The sequence below is a fragment of the Antechinus flavipes genome, chromosome 6 (assembly GCF_016432865.1).
Source record: "Antechinus flavipes isolate AdamAnt ecotype Samford, QLD, Australia chromosome 6, AdamAnt_v2, whole genome shotgun sequence".
NCBI lineage: Eukaryota > Metazoa > Chordata > Mammalia > Dasyuromorphia > Dasyuridae > Antechinus > Antechinus flavipes.
Window position 1 is genome coordinate 207,821,921 of NC_067403.1, and position 21,103 is coordinate 207,843,023.

General features: G+C 41.6%; 1 protein-coding gene across 1 annotated transcript; it reads left to right on the top strand.

Annotated features, from left to right (window-relative positions):
- The first annotated feature begins 7,318 nt into the window (after positions 1–7,318).
- On the top strand, positions 7,319–18,927 carry LOC127540416 (vitamin D 25-hydroxylase). The gene is made up of 5 exons (XM_051965111.1): positions 7,319–8,087; positions 12,998–13,139; positions 14,324–14,956; positions 15,660–15,989; positions 18,270–18,927. The coding sequence occupies exons 1-5, from the start codon at positions 7,818–7,820 to the stop codon at positions 18,443–18,445; spliced, it is 1,551 nt and encodes a 516-aa protein (XP_051821071.1). The 5' UTR covers positions 7,319–7,817; the 3' UTR covers positions 18,446–18,927.
- Positions 18,928–21,103: the final 2,176 nt, after the last annotated feature.

Sequence of the window (21,103 nt, forward strand, 5' to 3'; positions counted from 1 at the left end):
GGGAGAATATTCTCTTCTGCCTCTTTGCAGTAAGGTCAATCAGCTTTTGCTTTTGCATGGTTAATATGCCTTGATTCATGGCTGCATTGTTGTCTCCTGGGAGTGTGGCTCAGGGGGTCAGATTGAATGTCAAAGGGAAGATCTTTTCCATCATTTCCCCAACGAGCAGAGCTACTGAATGTCACAGAATCTAAGGGACTAGAGATGAAGCAACGCAGAGCCAACACAGAAATAGACTGGAGCATTAGGTGATCAGCCCTGGCTTTTGTCCACCTCATTCCTGACAGGAAAAAGAAAGGGAAGAAGCCACAATCTCTATAATATAAGTAATTGACACAAATATATAATACCAACTGAGCCATTATTCAATAAAGAAATGGTCATTTCAAAATAAGAATTGCAAACTATAAATCAACACATGAAAATAAGCTCTGTCACTACAAGGAAGAGAAATGCAAATTGAAAATGTTAAAGTCTGACACTAGGCAAGTAATAATAGATGGGAATAGTCAGTAATACTGGGAAATTATACAAGAAAAGGGACTGTCCATCACCTTTGACCAAGTAACATCCCTATTGGAAATATAATCCCAAAGAAATAAAAGACACAAAGTTCAGTTTATAACAAAATATTTAACAGCAACATGCTTTATGGTAACAACAAACTAGAAACAAAATGAATAATCATTAATTGGGGGGTGGATAGCAGGAAAAAAATTATTGTCTCTGTAGTGTGGTGGTGGGGTAAGAAAAATTTAAAGAAAAGTGGAAAAATTGTATGAACTATTGCCCAAGAGAACAAAGTAAAACAACGAAAGTAGTTGGGAGGATGGGCAGATAGTTCACTAGGACAAAATATTGTACATATCATCAGATACATTTGACACGTGTTTTTGTCTCATTGGTTTCCTTTGTCTCAATGGAAGAATCATTGGGGGAGGGCAGGTTGAAAGACTGTATCAATAAAATTTATTTGGAAAATAATTTTAGACTCATAATGGAAAATTCTGTTAAAGAAAAAAACTGCAATCTGAATGCAAGTAAAAGCATATTATTTTCACTTTGTTTTGCTTTCTTGTGGTTTTTCCTTTTTCTGATTCTTCTTCTACAATATGACTAATGTAGAAATATGTTTAATAAGTTTGTCCATGTATAACTTATGTAAGATTGCCTGCCATCTTGAGGGTAAGGGACAGAAGGCAAAAAATTGGCACTCAAGTCTTATAAAAGTAAGTGTTGAAAACTATCTTTACATGTGATTGGAAAAAATAAAGTACTTTTAAGTGGGTAGAAAAAAAGAAAAGAATTTTAAATTATTATTATTTCCCCTCCCTTGCTTTCCCTCAAAGAAGGAAAGAAGAAATTGCATACTGTATGTCCACAGAACAAAGGTCCCACATCCATGATCCCCTTTGGGAAACGTGCCTTCATCTATACTTGTCCCGTTCATTAGGAGGACAAACACTTTGTGGTCAGGAGCCTATCTGTATGGAAATCAGATAGAACTGGAGAAACTAGTTCAGATTTTTTTCTCTGATAATACTTGCATGGTGTTGATCAAATCTTATTGTTTCTCTCAGCCTCAGTATCCTTCATATGTAACATGAGGATAATGATATTTGCCTATTTCATAAGACAATTGTGTGGAATACTCTAGTTGTTCTAGTTCTGCAGAAAGGTGTCCTATTATTCTCCCAGTAGTTCACTCAAGAAAAAAATTAACATGAACAAGAGATTGCTTGATTTAGCAGTAAGAACAATTGAGCTTTTACTACATGCCCCACAATTGTGAATGGCACAAAGAAACTTCGGATCTGGTCTCTATTCTCTATCCTCTAGAACCTCACAGTCTGCTTATGGAAGTGATTACAATTAGAATTAGAATTGTAGAATTAGATATAATTGCTGCCATAACTGAATGTTTCAAGTTCAAAAGATAAATCAGTAGTCACAGAAGATTTTTGGAAAAGGAATGGGGGATAAGACTCTAGCAGGAATTTGAAGACTGGGTATAATTTGGAGAGGTATAGAAAAATGGGGAAGGTTTTCAGGGGGAGAGCAGGAGGAGAGTTAATTCCATTTCTCTCACTTCAAGTATTTTGTCTTTTCAAATATCTGCTTTATGATAGTCGTTCATTTATTAGCTTAGTGATGAGAGACAGATGGAGAGAGAAAGAGATGGAGAAGGATAGGGAAAGATGGAGACAGAGATAAAGATATGAAGACAGAAATACAAAAAGAGAAATGGAGAGAGAAGGAAAAAAGGAATGGAGAAAGACAGATAAACAGGGAGAAAAAGAAAGAGACAGACACAGAGAGGAGATAGAGAAAGAGAGAGACAGAGACAAAGACAGAGAATGCCAAACTGTATGTGGAAGAAGTTTCTCTCTTAGAAAATTACAATGAATCACAAGTCCCGTCCCTCTTTATTTGAAATAATTATTGAAACTTCTAAAGGAATCAACTTATTTCCAAGATGATGTTCTGATGATCCATGGAGTTCCTTTTCTTTTTCCTCTTGCATGTCTCATTTCTGCAGATGGGCTCCCAGGAGACCTCAGAAGCACTTTGAAAAATCCTTCTATTATATGTTCAGTAATAAAACCAACACCCTTGAGTAGAAGATAAATAAGTCTAAGAAATCAATGCCCTCAGATTCCCAAATGCTGCCAGTCAGTTTAAATTAAAATGTAAAAGACCGCAGAGCTCAAAACCCTAAGTACCTGAGAAAAGGTCACTGGCGAATGAAAGGGGATTGATTTATTTTTCCTGATCAGACCAGCTGCTCAAAGGAGTGGGGAAAGGAAGAGGGGTCAGGGAACTAAAGGACTCTTTCCCTCCCCAGTTTTAACACTTCAGCCCATGAGTGGGACATTCAGAAGAGGTGAAAAGATCACAGATTTATAGCTCAAAGGGATATTTTTGTGTGCTGAACTAACTTTTGACCACCTGAGGGAAGGGTATGGATACCTTCTTAGAGTAATGTTTTCAAATGTATAAAATAAAATGCAAAGGACTATCAAGGAAACTAATTATAAGATGCAGTTATCAAGATATATTCATTGCAATATAGTAATATATATGATTAATGCATTAAATAACAAGATGATCTATTTTAAAACATAGGCTAACATTCAATTTTATTTTTAAAATACTTTTTATATTTTTATTTTTAAAAGACATTATTATTTAGCTTGAATAATAACATTAAACTGTGGGATTGTCTTTAACAAGACAATTCACACAGTACAGTACAATATGTACAAATCATCCATTCGGTTTGGTTTTTCTTTGAATGGTTCCAAGAGTAGATAACTTGATTCACAAAGATACATTGTTGCAAATGGAATTAAACCTTTCATAATTTGCCTTCCAAGAGACACAGTAATTTCAAGTAGTGATGAATATAAGTGATATTTCAAGATAATGCAACAATTGTAATGAGATAGGAAAATAACTGGTTTTTATTAATGGAAAGTTTCAGGTATTGGTAATAACACTGTAATTTGTTGCCTGTTTTCAAAATTGACTTTTCAGTTAGAGGTTAATGAACATAAAGAAGTATGTTTTTCCATCCAAGATCAGAGATCCTCTGTAATCTATCCACAGACCCATAAGAGTCCGTGGGCCCCTCTGATCTAGTTTAGCCCACTTGTTTTAATGGGAACTTGTGATTTCCTTGGAGTATAGAACTCCCTCCTCCAATAACCTTCTGGCCAATTTCCAGGCCAGCTTTTGGAGTGTTTCTGTGAGTTCTCTTGGCTCACAAGATTAATATGACAATATGGCTGGATTTGAAGCTGCCCCCAAGGCTATTCTTGCCCCTCATTATTCAGAGCTGCATTTGAAAACCCAGAGAGATTAATTAATTTGGGCAGAGTCCAGAGCTGAAGTGCCATTTTCCAAGCCCAAATTAAGCTCTCTTAGTACCACTCACTGGAAAGTACCAGGTTATCGACCCATTTCCCTACTTTTACAGAGAAAGCCCAAAGAGGGAAGCGCACTTGCCCAATATCATCCAGGAGTGATATTCCCCAGCTCTTTTGAGAGCATAGTCACCACACTTATCCCATAGCACTGACTAAGCACGTTAGGGGAAAGGGAAACTCAACCTCCTAGATGTTGATGCTGGCACTGTGCTAAGAACATTTTAGATACTATCTCACTTAAAAATACAAATAGGAATATTCTATAAAAATGTGATCCATGCTGATTTCTCATCAGTTAAATATAGTTTACAGAAAGCAATCAAGTAATTAAATTCAATGGTAAGAAGAATGGGTTGTGTTTATTTTAATAATGACAGAATGTAACTATATTGTGAATATAATAATTTGTCTACTGAATCCATCAAAACATTGGATATCCCTTAGGCAGGCAGTAAAAACCCTTCAAATCAAATCAATTTAAAGTAACTTGTCCAGGGTCACACAGTGCCTAAAATAGGATTGGAATCTAAGTCTCCTTGAAACCTGAATCTATTGCCTAATCATACTTACTAGATTTCTAGTCCTACATTCTTCATCCACCTATCAAAATTGTTAAGTAATTTGAAGTCTGTCTCTGGGGCACTTTTCTCTGCCTATAGCTTCCCCTCCACATACACATACCCACTTCCTTTTTACTGCTCTTTCCCTATTTAACATTTCCCCTGTCTGCAAAAACCTTATTCTTGTGTAGAAGGAAAAACAAGATAAACTTGTTACTCTCTGGTAAGATCTTGCTTAGGTTAGAGACTCTGCGTTTCCCTTCCTGAAGTGTTTGGAATTTAGAAGGTCAATCTTTAGGAGGGAAATTTTTAACCCAAAGGAATGAATCCACTAATGGTGGAATTTGGGGAGAACAAAGACATGGAACCCTTTTCACAATGATAACTTAAACTTTCCACAAAGTACAACAACCCTACAAGGTATTACTGTTCCCATTTTCCAAAAGAGAAAACTAGGGTTAAGATGTAAAGAAGCAGCTGTTGTTATGACTGGGACAGGAATCTGAGCGTTCTGACCCCCAAGGCCATTAGACCATGATGCATCTCTCTAGGCTGCCAAATTCTGGGGAGGGCTCCCATTTAAACAAAAGGGAAACATCTATGAATTATTTAAAAGGTGCTGCAGTGCTAAGGACTTGATCTGTCAGGGAATATAGTTAATCTTCAGGCCACTGGAGGGGAAAAAATAGGAATATTCCACTAGATGGGATCAAAGCATATTTTTCTCGGGTAAGACACAATTTACAGAAAGCAACCAGGTAACTGAACTCAGTGGCAAGGAGAATGGATTCTATTCATTTTGGTAATAAAGGAAACTTAACTGAACAGCTAGGTGGTGTAGAAAATAGAATGCTGAGCCTAGAGTTAGGAAGATTCATTTTCCTGAGTTCAAATCTGATCTCAGATACTACTAGCAGAGCAAGTCACTTAACCCTGCTTGCCTCAGTTTTCTCATCTGTCAAATGAGCTGGAGAAAGAAATGGCAAACCACTTCAGTATCTTTGCCAAGAAAAGCTCAAATGGAATCAGAAAAAATGACTGAACAATAAAATATTGTACCATAAAGCATTATGAGTACAGTAATTTGGTTACTGAATCCATTAAACACTGGAAACCCTGTAGATAGTAAGTACACCCTTTAAATCAAATTGATTCCAAAATTTTGAATACCTGCTATATGTAAGTCACTGATACTGCTACTGCATTAGATAACAGAGCATGAGTATTACTTTAAAAAGCAGAGGTATATTGTAAATATATTTAATATTGGTAGAATCTTAAAGCAGCTCCAAGCTAGGCAGATTAGCCTATGTTCCCCCCTCCCTCCACAAACATTTTTATATGGTTTAAAAGGACAAATCAATATCAAACATGAGTCTCATGCAGCCTGGGAATTTCTAGATGTGTGCCCATAAATTCTACCAGGTTGGGGCAGTCTTCTTATTTTTTTTATTAATATATTAAAAGATTGGGGTTGCAGACTGGTAACTAGAGGTTTCCCAAAAGAATTTGCAGACTTAAACTGAATTGAATTTGGGCTAAATTCCAAAAGAATTTAGCAAAGAACCAGGAGCCAGAAGATAAATTCATAAGAAAAGACAGATCTTCTTGTTCTTTGATTGAAGATTGTTCTTCATGTCACTGATATGCTAATTTTATGGCTTAGAGGAAGAATTGAGGAGTGATCTAGTAGGCACCTCAATATTGAATTTTATGCTTTAGAGGTGAGTTGAGAAGTAGTCTAGAATACCTCATCATTGAACTCAGAAACCAGTTATCACTGACCAACAGATTGCAGAAAGCAATATTTGTAGGATTATACTACGGTATTCCTAAAGCCAAGAGACTTTAGGATCATTGAGAAATATATTGTTAGAACACTAGCACTCTCCAGGTCTGGGGCTCTCAGGATTACTGCTGTGTTTCACCTAGAAGATGCACCCTATTGTTTGGGACAATTGCATCTACCCAAACTGACTACTCAGGAGTCATTCCAAATGATGTACAGAAAGAATTTATTAGAATCTCGAGAAGCGGACCATCCTGGCCTGTGGGCCCAAAAGGACAGCAAAGATACTCACAGGAAGAGAGTCATTCATTTGAAGATGCTTACAACTTTTATACATTTCCGACAATGAACTCCCCAAATCCCACCCTCTATAGGTTGTGATTGGTTACATAAACCTTTATCCCCCTATTTGGTCAGTGGAATGCAGTGAAAAAGGTGATACACAGCTTGGGCCACTTAATTCCTTCCTTGGACAATGGAATGCAGTCCAGGACTCATCTAAAATCACATGACTGGGGCCTCTAGGCCTGATCTACTTCAGTTAACAGTCTCTGATCAATATGTACTTAATCTGTAAGTTCTTCACCTTTCCACACACTATCAAATAAATATTGTTTTCCAGTTTGGATGAATTCATGATCATTGCTACTTTTGCTAAATGGAATTTAGATAACTGAAATAGCATCACCTATGGATAGCTGAGAAGGTAATTACGTCAAGAGAAAGCCATTTGGCTTCCAAAGAAGGCAAAATAAAAGACAAACCAACAAGACCGAGACAGGATTCAAAGTATTTTTTCCCTTGACTGAGTAATCCCCCTCTTCCCACTTCCCCTAGAAAATATAAGTTTCAAGCCCTTCCTCTTTCTCCAAGCTAATGTTTTTCAGGTCTCCTCCTTCCCTTTAAATTTATTCATTTGGTCAGACAGGCTTTAAAGAGCTGAAACTGAAGTAGGACATTTCCTAAAAAAACTTTTTTTTTAAATCCTCTTGGTCTTTTTGCTGACATTTGCAAGGATGGGAAGGAAGACAGGATATGAGGGAGGGAGGAGAGGGAGAATCGCATAGATGACCATCAAGCTGCCATCTTCCGTGACGCAGGAAGCGAAGCCAGAGATTACAGAGACGAGGACCGAAATCCAACGCTGCCTTGCTCTTTTTAAACTGCTGACTGTGTGATCTTGGACGAGTCCCCTTGTTTCCGAATTGCTCAACAGTCTAACGAGATTGTTGGTAGGTGAAATGCTAAAGTCCCTATCATTTCTATTTATTGATTCTGCAAGCTGTTTTACATTTGTAAAATGGGGGAATTAACATTTATCAAACAACTGTCCCTGCCCTCGAAGAAGGAGGCAACGTGCCCAGCCTTGGCAGAGCGGAGGGGGTGGTGGCCCCGTCACCTAGTAACCTCTCCGGGCTGGCAGCCAATGGGAGGCGCCGCACTATTGGGCACGGCTTAACGTCACGGACCGGCGGCCAATAGGAGCTTGGCGCGGGGCTTGGGAGGCTGGCAAGGGAAGGATGGCGCGGAGCTCGTGCCATGCGGGTCCTTAGCGGGGGCGCCGGGAGCCCCGGGGGCCCCGGGGGCCCGGGGATCTCGGGGATCTCGGGGGCGGCCGCCCTGGGGGGCTCAGCCCTACTCATTTTCCTCCTCCTCCTGCTGCTGCTGCTGCTGCTCCGGCCCAAGCGGCCGGCCAGCTTCCCCCCGGGCCCCGCCGGACTGCCGCTCCTCGGCAACATCTTCTCCCTGGCCGCCTCCGCGCAGCTGCCGCACGTCTACATGGAGCAGCAGAGCCACGTGCACGGCCAGGTACCGCTTCCGCGCCGGGCCTCAGCCCAGCAGCCAGCCCGAGCCGGTCCGGGAGACGCGAGATTGCCGGGTCCGAGCTCCGCCCCTGGGCGGCCCCTCCCCTCTCCCCGTGGCCAATTACCCACTTTCTCCTAGTGGCCACCTGCTGTGGCCACCCCCTTTTGTCCCTTCGGTCATTCCCCCACCTTCCTCCTATTTACCACCCCCCAAATATCTAGCTTGTGACCCCCGTGAGCGGTGCCCGCCGGGCCGCGTGGACTTTAGAACACTGCGGCCTCCGCTCCATCGGCCCGGGGTTAATCGTTAATTGGACGCGTCCTCGGACAAGTCTGAGCTACGAGCTGAGCCTGCACCGAGCGACCTAAGGACGTCCGGGCCGGGGGCTCAGCTGGGGGTCCTGCCCGCGCCTGCGCTGCCTGTCTGTGTGTGTCTGTATCTGTGTCTCTTGTCTCTGCCTTTCTTAGTCTCTGTCTCTCTATCTCTTTGTCTCTCTTTCTGTCTCAGTCTCTGTCTCCTTGTCTCTGTATCCGTGTCTCATCTCTGCCTCTCTCTGTCTCTGTCTCTGTCTCCTCCTCTCTGTCCCTATCTCTTTGTCTCTCTTTATCTCCCTCCCTCCCTCCTTCTTTCTTTCTCTTCCCTTCTTCTTCCCTTATTGGTTTCCTTTATAATTAATCACTTATATGCAGTGTTTGTGCATTGAAAAAAAATGATTCTCAGGGAATCTGGCATATCTTCATGTCATAGTGGATAGAGCTAAGGAGCAGAGTCAGGAAGACTCTTGAGTTCAAATCTGGCCTCAGGCACTTACTGTGTGACCCTTCATCCTGCTTGCCAAACCACTCCAGTATCTTTGCCAAGAACAGCCCAAAAGAGCTCTGTTTTATTGTTGTGTTGTTTTCAGTTGTGACCTCCTTTATGGTAATTACTTTATAAATGTTAACTATTAGTATTAAATAAGGGGATTATTAGAATGGTAAGAGAAGTGTAGAAATGGAAAGTTCACTTGTAGCTGGGAGAATCAGTGAATAACATTGTTATTTGAAACTTGTAATTGGACAGTTCTGTTGTTTTAAGAGTAATCTGTAGGACTTCCTAAAAGTATCCCTGCTAGGCTCAGTGATCATATTGGAACCAAAATGAAAACACTAAACAAGAGGCAGTCTGGGGAATTTTAAGAAAACAATCTTAGCCAAAACTTGTGATTGGAAGAAATAGACGGAAGGAAGGAAGGAAGGAAAAGGCAGGGAAAGGAGAGAGGAAAAAAGGGGAAGAAAGAGAAATGAGAGGGAGGAAGGAAAGGAGGAAGGGGTTTCAGCATTTACTTTGCATAACTCATTGTGTTAAGTACCTGGGCTACAAATAGAAGAGCAAGAATGATCACATTCTAATGGAGGGTGGAGTGGGGTACAGGCAACAGGATATAGGAAGATTCAGCCATAAGTCTATAAGCAAAGGTCCAGGGGCCCACACCTTACAGGATAAAGCTAACAGTAATGCATCTTCTTTAATGTCCCCTCCAATGATAGAGTCATTTCCAATGTTGAACCATTTGATGCTGCCAAAGATTTTGATGGTTAGTACTTTCTTTTAGAGGGTTGCAGCACCCACAGAGGCTGGTGGCCCGGTCCCCTCTCCTCAGTGGTTGCTTGTGTGCTCTTCTGCGATGGATGGCTCATGGCTGGTGGTTGCTTCTGTTCCTGGGGTTCTTGGGTTTAGAGTCCTGGCCTGTTTCCACCAGGGTCTGAAGGGACATTGTAGTTGAAGGAGGTGGCAGTGGTTTGATCTGCCTGGCATTTTTGAGGGCATTTACTTGGCTACTTCAGGTAAGTAGGTTGGAGGCTTGACTGTTGTTGGTGATCATCCATCAAGTCAAAAACATTATGTGACTGGAATGTGGCAGGCAGACCCACCATTATTGAAGCCATTGCAGTAATCCAGGCGTGAAGTGGTAATGGCCAATGCTCCAGGTGGAGCAGTGTCAGAAAAGGGGGGTGTGTGTGTGTGTGTGTGTGAGAGAGAGAGAGAGAGAGAAAGAGAGAGAGAGAGAGAGAGAGAGAGAGAGAGAGAGAGAGAGAGAGAGAGAGAGAGAGAGAGAGAGAGAGAGAGAGGAGGTTCCCAGGTTGGGGAGCTGAGGCACTGGCAGGATGGTGCTGCCCTCTGGTTGTTGTTAGGGAAAGAAGGAGGTAGGGAGTATTTAGAGGAAAAGATGATAACTTGAGTTTTAGACACCACGAGTTTTCCATGTCTTCTGAATATCCAATTCTGGGTGTCTGAAGGGCAGGTGGGAGATGGGAGATTGGAGGTCAGCAGGGCCACTTCTTAGTAATAATGCCCTTTATACCCAATTCACTATCTTCACAACAGTTCTATGAGACATTAGCTGGTATCATGTCTTTTTATAGAAGACACTAGCTCCAGGAGAGAGAACTTAAGTTGGTGACAGGGCCAACCCTTGAAGCCAGGCTCTGGGACTCACTGTTCTTTTCACTGTTCCATGCTTGCTGGGTCCAGCAAAACCTGCCACCTCCATCACTAGGAGAGACTCTCTCTCCTTGTGAAGTATTTAAAAGGCCTTTCATTTATAAGCCTCTTTGACTTATAAATGTGGTTTTTAACTATGTATAATCAATTCTAGCTTTAACTGCAATCCATCGATCACATTACCTATCTTCTAGTTCCGCTCTGTATAGTCTGGCTGATTGGACTTTCTCAGTTTGCTAAGCTACTATGCAGTAATAAGCAGTTATGACATGAGTAAGCAGCCCCCTACTTGCCAAACAGAAATCTTCCAGTGTCACAGCCTCTCCTTCAATAGAAGCCATCCCAAACATCAGCTTTGCACATTGAGGGTACCAGGCCCACCCTCTGTGCCTATCCGCATTCCACATCCTCTGGTCAACAGATGTTGTAACTAAAGAAGACAATGTGATCTATTGGAAATTGTAGTTATTTATTGTCATCCGAGAGCCTGGGGTCATGCCCCCCAACTCTTCTCCCTGTGTGATCTTTGGGCAACTGCCTGACGGGCACTCTCAGGGTCTTCGTTTCAAAATTCTGTAAAATCTTGGAATTGGAATAAATAGATTGTCTCTACAATTCTTTCCAGGTCTAAGATCACGTGGGATGCTAGGTAAAAGCAATTAATTTTCTGTTTCTTTGGGTATTTCTAACCCAGACACTTGACAGTCATCATAAGATATCTTCATCTATACAAAAACCACCTGTCAAATCTGCATGAGACAGGGAAGTGGTTTCTTTTATACAGAAGGGGAATGTCCATGGAAGGACGCCGGCCATCAAGCCCGGGCTCTGGTCTGGGTCCACTCTGGTTCAGTCCCTCATCATCTCGTCTGCACTATTGCAGGAGCTGCTGGGGGATGGGGAGAGGGGGCTCTCTCCACTCCAGTCTGCTCCATTCATCTGCAAAAGTGATTTTCCAAATTGCTTAACTCATCCAAACATCAGTTTCCTCCCATAAGTCAGCATACTTCTGGCATTTCCTACTCCACAGAGTTATTGTGGCAACACAGAAGATGTGAAAGTGCTTTGAAAATTGACAAATTTAAAGCATTTCAGAAACTCTGAAGCCACACAGAGAGGAGAGAACTTTTGTTCTTACATCATAGAAATGTAAGAGTACAACATGACATGACATGATTCAGATATTAATTGATAATAGATGTGTTCCCAAGTCTCTAATTAGCCAAAATTTACTCTGTTGACCAGAAGATATAGAACGTGGACAGGCAGAGGGTGGGTCTGGTACCCTCAATGTGCAAAGCTGAGGTTTGGGGTGGCTTCTATAGGAAGGGGAGGTTATGACACTGGAAGATTTCTGTGTTTGGCAACTGCTTTTTACTGGGTAGTAGGTTAGCTGCCTGAGAAAGTCCAATCAGCCAGATTGTATAAAGCAAAACTAGAAGATAGATAGCATTACTGATGGATTGCAGTTAAAATCATAATTGATTTTACATAGTTTAAAACCACATTTATAAGTCAAGTGGCTTATAAATGAGAGGCTTTTAAAATACTTAACAAGGAGAGTCTCTGCTAGGTGGCAGGTTTTACTGGACCCAGCAAGAATAGAACAGTGAGAAGAGCAGTCACAGATGGGAGTCCCAAAGTCTGGCTTCAAGGGCTGTCCCTGCCATCAATTTAAGTCCCTTCTCCTGGAGCTAGTGTCTTCTATAAAAAATATCATCTTTTACTAGCTAATGTCTCATAGAACTGTTGTGAAGAAAGTGAATTGGGTATAAAGGGCAGTTATGAAGAGTGGGTGTGAAACTAGTATGCTCAGGTACATTAATAAATAAGTCATGATGAAATAATGAATCATCAAAATAAACAAAAATCTTTGCAAAGAGATCGTTAGTCAAAACCATGTTCAGTTCTGTGTGGAAATGAGAAAGAAGAAGGGATCTCAGAACTTCTCTTCCCACAATTGGTGCACTTCTCACTGACCCAAAAGGTTGAAAGTGACATAAACTGTGCTTGAGCTAAAATGGACTTCTGATTATTTGCTCCAACCCTATTCACCCCCATTTAACAGAGGATAAACTAAACCCAGAATTTGGCCTGACTTGTGTGAGGTCACCCAGTTAGAGGTGGTGGATCATATCTCCTGATCCCTCACCCTGTGCTCTCTTCTTTATGCCCATTGAGCCAAGGAGGATGCTGTACATGGTTCAGGGTTTAGCAGAAAGGAAGCCTTTGTGGTCCTCCTAAGACCTCAGTTATTGCCATCAGTACTTGCTGGTCAATTACTGAAGCTTGGAAAGGCACCTAAACATACTCCTGGATAGTAACTCTGACTCCGATAAATCTTGGAAAAGAACATAAAGATTTCATTAATGTTCTTTCCCCAGATGACGTATTTAAATTCTGGTTTTTTTCTTACTCTTTTTCCAAAGATTTTCAGTTTGGATCTTGGAGGTTTGTTCACTGTGGTCTTGAATGGCTATGATATAGTAAAAGAATGTCTTGTTCATCAAAGTGAAATTTTTGCAGACAGACCTGCTCTCCCGCTGTTCAAGAAGCTGACCAAAATGGGAGGTATGTGTATTTTCAACTATTAAGGATTTACTAAAATATCTTAAACTTCTTTTAGGTATCATTTGGTTTGAGAAAAGTCTATGTCATGCACAAACCAAAATACCCTTCATATACAGACTTGGGCAAATGAAATGATATTTGTAAATCTGTTTAGTGCAGGGGCTTTATGTGTACTTTTATAAAGGTTATTTTTCCTCCTCTCACCTTGGGCACTCTCCCTGAATTGTAGTTCTTCATGTAGAAAATGGAAATATTTGTACAACTTTCTTAATGGAGTTGTCAGTATCAGATGACATGATATAGGTCAAGTTCCTTATAATCCTTAAGCAGCATTTAAACCCTAAGTGGATATTTGAATTCTTATCCATTTTTCATCTAAGTATATCCCAATTTATTAAAGGAAAACAGATGATTTAACCTATTCAACAAACATTTATTAAGTCCCCTTAATATGATGAAAATATCATGGTCTATATCCTTCAGAAACATTTTCTCTTCTAATAGAGGAAATGATACACATGGGAGAGGAGGGTATAAATCAGAGATTTTAAGAAATTTGAATAGGAAAAACACTTAAGGGAATCAGAAGAGGGTTCCTAGAGGAAATGGCACATGAGTTGGGCCTTGAAGAAAAGGATTTTGGTAAACAGAGATGGGAGAACATTGGGTGCAATGGGGACAGAATCTGCAGATATGGAAAGATGGGAGAGGCCAGAATGAAAGTAGAGAATGATTCTATGCCTGAAAGGGCATGGAATGAGTTAAGGTGAGGAGGGCAAATTGGAGCCACACTGGGGGGTGCCTTTTTATTCTGTTCATTGGGCAAAAAACACTGTATGTGTGTGAGCGAGGAGTGATGGGATCAAAGCTGGGTCAAGGTGTAGTCTGAAAGGTGATGGATCAGAGAGAACAAGAGGAGACTTAAGGCAGGTGGCAGCAGGTGGCTTGAACCCCCAGTGGCAGAAGACAAGAAAAGAACAGACAGGGACCTGGAGCAGACAGAGGAAAAGTTAGGTTTGGAAGAGAAATGAGGATTTATGTTGAATTCTCTGAGCTTCCAGTTGGAGGGAACGTTCTGGAGCCTTGAGATCTAGATTCAGACATGATCTACGTATGCATGCAGCAGAGAGAGCTGGGTCTGGATGATAGGGAAAGGGGAATAACTGGTTCAATCTTCCCTGTAGGTTTGCTCAATGCCACATACGGCCGGGGCTGGGTAGACCACCGAAGGCTAGCCGTGAACAGCTTCCGCTGCTTTGGCTCTGGTCAGAAATCCTTTGAATCCAAAATCCTTGAAGAAGCCAAGTGCTTTGTTGATGCCATTGACACTTATAAAGGGAAACCCTTTGACCTTAAGCAGTTGATAACAAACGCAGTTTCGAACATCACCAACATAATTATTTTTGGACAACGTTTTTCCTATGAAGACACAGAATTTCAGCACATGATTGAGATCTTCAGTGAGAATGTGGAGCTGGCTGCCAGTGCCTCTGTCTTCTTGTATAATTCTTTCCCCTGGATCGGCATCTTCCCCTTTGGGAAACACCAGCAACTTTTTAAGAATGCAGCTGTGGTTTATGATTTTCTCTCTAGAATTATCGAAAAGGTGTCTGCCAACAGAAAACCACAGTCCCCTCAGCATTTCGTCGATGCATATTTAGATGAGATGGATAAAGGCAGAAATGACCCAGGCTCCACATATTCCAAGGAAAACCTGATTTTCTCTGTAGGGGAGCTTATCATCGCCGGAACAGAAACCACCACCAATGTACTGAGATGGGCAGTTCTTTTTATGGGCCTTTATCCCAATATTCAAGGTGAGAAATCTGCCTGAAACTGGTGCCCTCTGAATGGAGGAGGGAGTGGGAGAGAGCTCAGCTGCCAAGGAAAGGGCACTTGATATGAACTCATGGGTCCATTATCTACCTGTGGGAACTCGGGTGAATCATTTAATCTCTTTGGATGTTTCCTAACTGCCAAATGAGGGTTTTGGACTAAACTTCCAAGGTCAGGCCCCTTTCAGCTCTAAGCCTTCAACTGATAAGATGAGCCACATTTGGAGCTGTTTATATAAAAGTATAGATTAAACATAGTCCTGACTGAGGAAGAGGAAGACAAACAATATGTTTTTTCTCCCAAAATATAACATTTTCCCTTTAGGTCCCTGTTAAAATTTAAGAGTTTTCTGTATACCAGACTTTAGCAGGAAAATTGGTTGCCCTCAAATACTACCTGGGAGTGCCAGAGAGTCTAGGAAGTGTGTTTTAATTGTACTTATTGTCTGCATGGCTGTTCTGGGGGGGGGTCGTGTGTTCCATTATCCCCTTTTAAAATATAGGGAAACAAAAGGAGGGGGAAAAAATCTGTATGGGAGCATCAGCCTGAAATCTACTTATTTAGAATAATCTCAGTGCTGTCCAGTAGTAGTATCTTCAACCTCTTCATGTATGAGGTCAAAATAATGTAAAGTTTTATGAGTTTAATAATTTCCTAATAACTTGCACCCTTTTCCTCTAACAGGACAAGTCCATAAAGAGATTGATTTAATTGTGGGACCTAATAGGACACCTTCTTTGGAGGACAAAGCCCAAATGCCATTTACTGAGGCAGTTTTGCATGAAGTTTTGCGGTTCTGTAATGTAGTCCCACTGGGTATTTTCCATGCAACTTCTCAAGATGCAGTTGTACGTGGTTATTCTATTCCTCGGGGTACTACAGTCATTACAAATCTTTATTCCGTTCACTTTGACAAAAAGTACTGGAAAAACCCAGAAGTTTTTTATCCAGAACGATTTCTGGACAGCCACGGACAGTTTGTTAAGAAAGAAGCGCTGGTTCCTTTCTCACTAGGTAAGATATACCTGGATATGAGGGTCTCTGGTCTGTAGCAAGAAGTTTTCCTGGTGACCTCCTCATGAAAGAGCCAAGCCCAGGTGCTTCTTGGGAGAGGATCTTTGTAAATAGCCATTGGTCAAAGTAATGAGAAAGTTATTTTTAAAATGTAATTAATCTGGGTTTTAGAACAAACCTGGCCATTCTCCTCCTTCCCTCAAAGTTATTGTAAAGAAAGCTTTTTTGTCAGTGCTGATGCACTCAAGAAATGGTGCTGTCATATTAATAGTAGTAGTCCATCCATTGTCATCATTCTTGGAATTTGTAAAACACTTGGACAAACATTATCTCATTTTATTCTCATAACACCCTGGGAGAGGCACTATTATTTCCCCCATTTTACAGATATGGAAACTGAGGAGATGGAGATTAAAGTGACTTCTTGGGAGACATATAGCTAGTAAGTTCCTAAGTTTAGGATTTGAACTCAAATCTTCTAAGCACCAAAGTTAGCTCTCAATCCACTGTGCTACACAGTAGCCCAAGTAAGAATGAGAGGACTATGGAGATCATCAATGAATAAAACTTTTGTTAGGTTCCTTCTATGAATCAAGTTACTGTGGTAAGCACTAGGGATGCAGAAAGAGGCAAAAGACAGCCCTTAAAGAGCTTTACAATCTTAACGAATGAGACAACATGCACACACGCAAAATAAGCTATAAATGGGATAAATGAGAAAACACACAGAAGGCGTCAGAACTAAAAGGGATTGGGAACAGCTTTCAGTAAAAAAAAAAAAAAATGGGATTTTAGGTAGGACCTACTTAAAGGAAGCCAGAAAATTTAATAGGCAAGGATTAGAAGGAAGAGCATTGCAGTTTGGGGGAAAGTCTGGAGCAGAAAGGGTTGTGTCTTGTTCCTGAAACAGACTAAGCCAGTGTCACTAGATGGAAGAATAGAGAGTGAGGAAGGAGGTGTTAGAAGCCTGGAAAAGTAGGAGGGGACTGGGTTCTGAAGGGCTCTGAACACCAAAAAGAGCATTTTGTATTGGTCTGGAAGGTGATAGGGGGCCGTGGAGCTCATTTTATAGGGAGGTGACATGGCCAGACCGGGGCTTTAGGGAAAAAATCTTGTTGACTAAATGGTTGGGGAAAGCCTTGAGGCAGGCCAGCCCACCAGCAGGCTACTGCAATGATCCAGGGGTGGGTGATGAGGGCAGTGTCAGAGAGAGGGAACTTATTTGAGAGATGCTGCAAAGGTGACATCAGGAAGTCTTGGGGATAGAGAGGGAGGAGTCCAGGACTCCTGGGTTGTGAGCCTGAACGATTAGGAGGATGGTGTTGCCTTCTATAATAAGGATAAAAGAATTGGGGGAAGGATAATTAGTTCACTTTTAAATATCAAATTTAAGAATTTAAATATTGAATTAGATACGAGATTGAACAGAGAAATTGGGGCAGGAGAGGCAGGTTTGAGAATGCTCAGCACAGAGATAATGAGAAATCCATGGGAGCTGGTGAGCTCCCAGAGTTAAGTTGTATGGAGGGAAAAGAGAAGGGGGCCCAGGACAGGACAGAACTCTGCTTAGTGGGTATGATCAGGAGGAGGACCCGGCAAAGGAACAGAGGAGTGGTCAGATAGGTAGGAAGAAGCCGGAGAGATAGGTGTCCAGAAAACCTTGAGAGGAAAGTCAGAGACAAGATGGTAATCACCACTGTCAAGAAGAATGAGGATCGAGAAAAGATAATCCCTTAACAAGAATGAGTCCCTGGGAGTACAAGGCTTACCCAAGGTCGCCCAGTACATGAACAGCAGAATCAGACCCCCCCCCCGTCCCACATTTTCTTCACTCAATATAGCTTCCCTCCTGGAAAAGAGCTGAGGGAACGCATTTGGTCCTTGACATGGATTTAGCTTTTATCAGGAACCCAGAGATGTCCTGTGACTGACAGCAGCTCTGGAGCGCTCTGCCACCCAGTAAAACCTCTAAGCCCCTCAGCTGGGGGCGGGGGGCGTTTTCCAGCTGCCCTCCTCAGTCTTGCAGTCATTACCGAGCACCTCTTGGGCCCCCAAGAAGCAAGCTTGAAGGTCTGGCCCCCGAGTCTGTGCCACCGTTGCCAAAGCATCCTTCATCCTTTAAGAGTTGGACCTGACACATAGGAGACACTTATGGATTAATTGGTACCACTGAATTCCTTATCGTAACACTTCCAGTTCTATGTAGTGTGTTTAGGAGAAGAGGGAGGAGAAGGCACTGTTTGATCTTGGGAAAAGACTGATTTTTCCTCTTCTCTTCAGGAAGAAGACATTGTCTTGGAGAACAGCTGGCTAGGATGGAGATGTTTTTGTTTTTCACATCATTGCTTCAGCGATTCCACTTGCATTTTCCACCCGAGGTAGTTCCAAATCTCAAACCCAAATTAGGCATGACATTGCAGCCACTACCGTACCTCCTCTGTGCAGAAAGACGGTAGCCAGAGTGGAGTTATGTATTTATAGACCATGAAAGAGTCTGCCGTCTGCTCAGAATTTGAACAATAGCTCCATTCTCTTAGTTTTATTTGAAACTATTTTCAAAAATCTAAATTGAGAAATGCAGAGTTTTTAAAATATAGTTGTACCCGCAGACCCACCTTTCTAACTGCCTACTTTTTAATCTAGATTCTTGATTTTTCTGGGAATCCAGAGAGGGGATGTCCTCTGCCCTTTCTCTTTGGGGACAGTGTTTGTTAGAGAAGGAAAAAATAATAAAAAAAACAAGATTCCAAGGCAGGGATTGGGGGGGCGGAGGAAAGGGGTGTTTGGTGGGGAATGGGATTTGGATTTTTCAACAAATTCTGGTCTTTCTCTTTACCTGGCTTCAGGTAAGGTTCCTTGCTTTCAAAGTGGAAGAGTTTAGTTAATATTAAATAATGACACTTCTGTTTGTAAAATAAAAGTGACTGGTTTGCCTAGATTTCTCATTCAATAGTTATTTGCAACCATAAATAGTAATAGATTATATTGTTTTTGAGAATACTCTGACTTTTGGGGAAAACTGACCACCACTATTGGTTATTTGGCTCAGTTGACTTTAAAACTAGATATAGATCGTCTAAAGGCAAATCATCTTTCTCTTAACACAAAGCAAGGAGACGATCATTGGCCAGAGGGGAGGGCCCGTTTGGTGGAGCTGATGAACATCCTCCCTTAAACTCGTAAGATTTAGTGCTGGAAGGGACTTCAGAGGTTAGCTCGCTTACAAATGAGATGAATGCAGAATACAAATCCAATGCCTTTCCCAGCCAGGGGAATGGAAGGGAGGCAGAGGCTCTCAGAAACTGAGAAGCAGTTTCCTGCCTCTCGTCAGCATCAAGTCATTGCAAGAGAAAGATATGGTCCTTCACCTCTATTAATAACCCCCAGTGGGCTACCTCCAAACCAGAACCTAGAATCTCAAGGGGGAAAACACAGTGGTGGTCCTACTCAAGTTGCTGGGCCTGAGCCTTGCTTCTCGAGTACGTTTTTAGCAATGCCCTTGTCCTTGCTTTACTTGCTCTCAGTGGTTTTGACCCAAAGTGGAATGTAAGAAATGGCATCAGAAACAAATTCTAGAAATGACAGTGGGCATGGGCACTGTGAGTAGGGTTTGAGTTTACAGTGAAGACTTCTACTTGGCTACTGAACCCCATGTTTCAGAATGTAGAGATGTTTGACATTAGATAGAATGGGGTTCATTCACATAGCTCAGTCCTGGAGTTCAAGTTGCTGTTCAGGAGCATTATCTCCATTTAAAATAGCTCTTAATGGGAGTAGCTGAAGTTATAACTACAGTTGGCAATAATGAACAACCAGCAAGCTCCATGGCTCCCAATTTGTCTCCAAAACACTTTTAGTTCAAGTCAATAGGAAAGATTTCTGTTTCCAAAGAGAAATAACAGCTTTGATTTCACTTTGGAAGTTGGTTTAAGATCTGACATACAAACTTTTTAGATATTAACTATGTTGATATAAAATTTCCTCGGCCTGGTTGCTTTCATGGTTGGTTTCTTCAAATCCAAACTGACTAGTGTTCCCAGTGGCCAGGGAAATTATTAATTCCCAACCATCTGGACCTCAGCTCTCAGTTTTTAATGGCTCATGCTCACTGTAGTTTCTGTTGATAGTGACCTCAAGGGCTGGTAAAAATTTTGGTCCCCTTTGCACTGTAACTTTTGGGTAGAGATATTGGTAGCAATCACAAACTTAAGTGTGAACTTAAAATGTATTCGTTGCTAAAATCCATGCAACTTTAAGATACTTGACTGACAAGTCTACTGTCCAAAATGAGAGCTTTCCTCTATGTGCAGCTGGAGTTTCAGGTGATTCGGAAGCTCATTTACAGGAGCATGAACAGGCTGAAGTGGCCCAGCAGTACAGGAGAGATTAGGTGAAAACTGAAGAAAGGCAAGAAGAGTCCTTAGCAATGAGAGCTTTCTAAGAGCAGAAAGGATAGGCTGGGAAGTCTGGGAAGAAACCAGAAGTGGCTGGTTCTTCCTCCACTAGGCAGGGTCTTAGCTAGATGAGTTCTCCGATTCACAGATGATTGGATTAGTGAGCCTTCATGCATGTGTGCACATGTGTATGTATGTAAGTATCTGATGAGTGAACCAATGACAAAAAGAAATCTCCATCCCTGGGCAAAATATAGACTCAACTGTATGGAAATTTTTGCTTTCTAGCAAAGGTCATTTAAGTACCTGAAAGATTGAGTACAATCTGGGGCTCAGGAGAACTGAAAGGAGAAGCAGGCCTCGAAGGGCCATTTGCTGTGATCTCAGCTTTTGAATCAGTTTTTGTTATGGAGATGGCAGGTTATCTGGCTAACACACAGTAGCAGGCAAATTATGGTATATGGAAAGGCATCATGCTGCATATCAAGTATGGACTAGACTAGTACAAAAACTTACCTAAGCTTCTAGATTCTGATTTTGTATTATCTGCCAGAATTAGCTTAGGACAACTATGGTGATTCACACAGTACTATGCTAGAGTTCCCTGGAAGAACAAAGAGACAAGACCCTTTAACAAAAGTATCCAAAGGTCTCTCAGGATGGCCTGCACATCCTCCCCAGTCACAGCAGAAAATAAAAGTTACACTTGGGAACAACTGG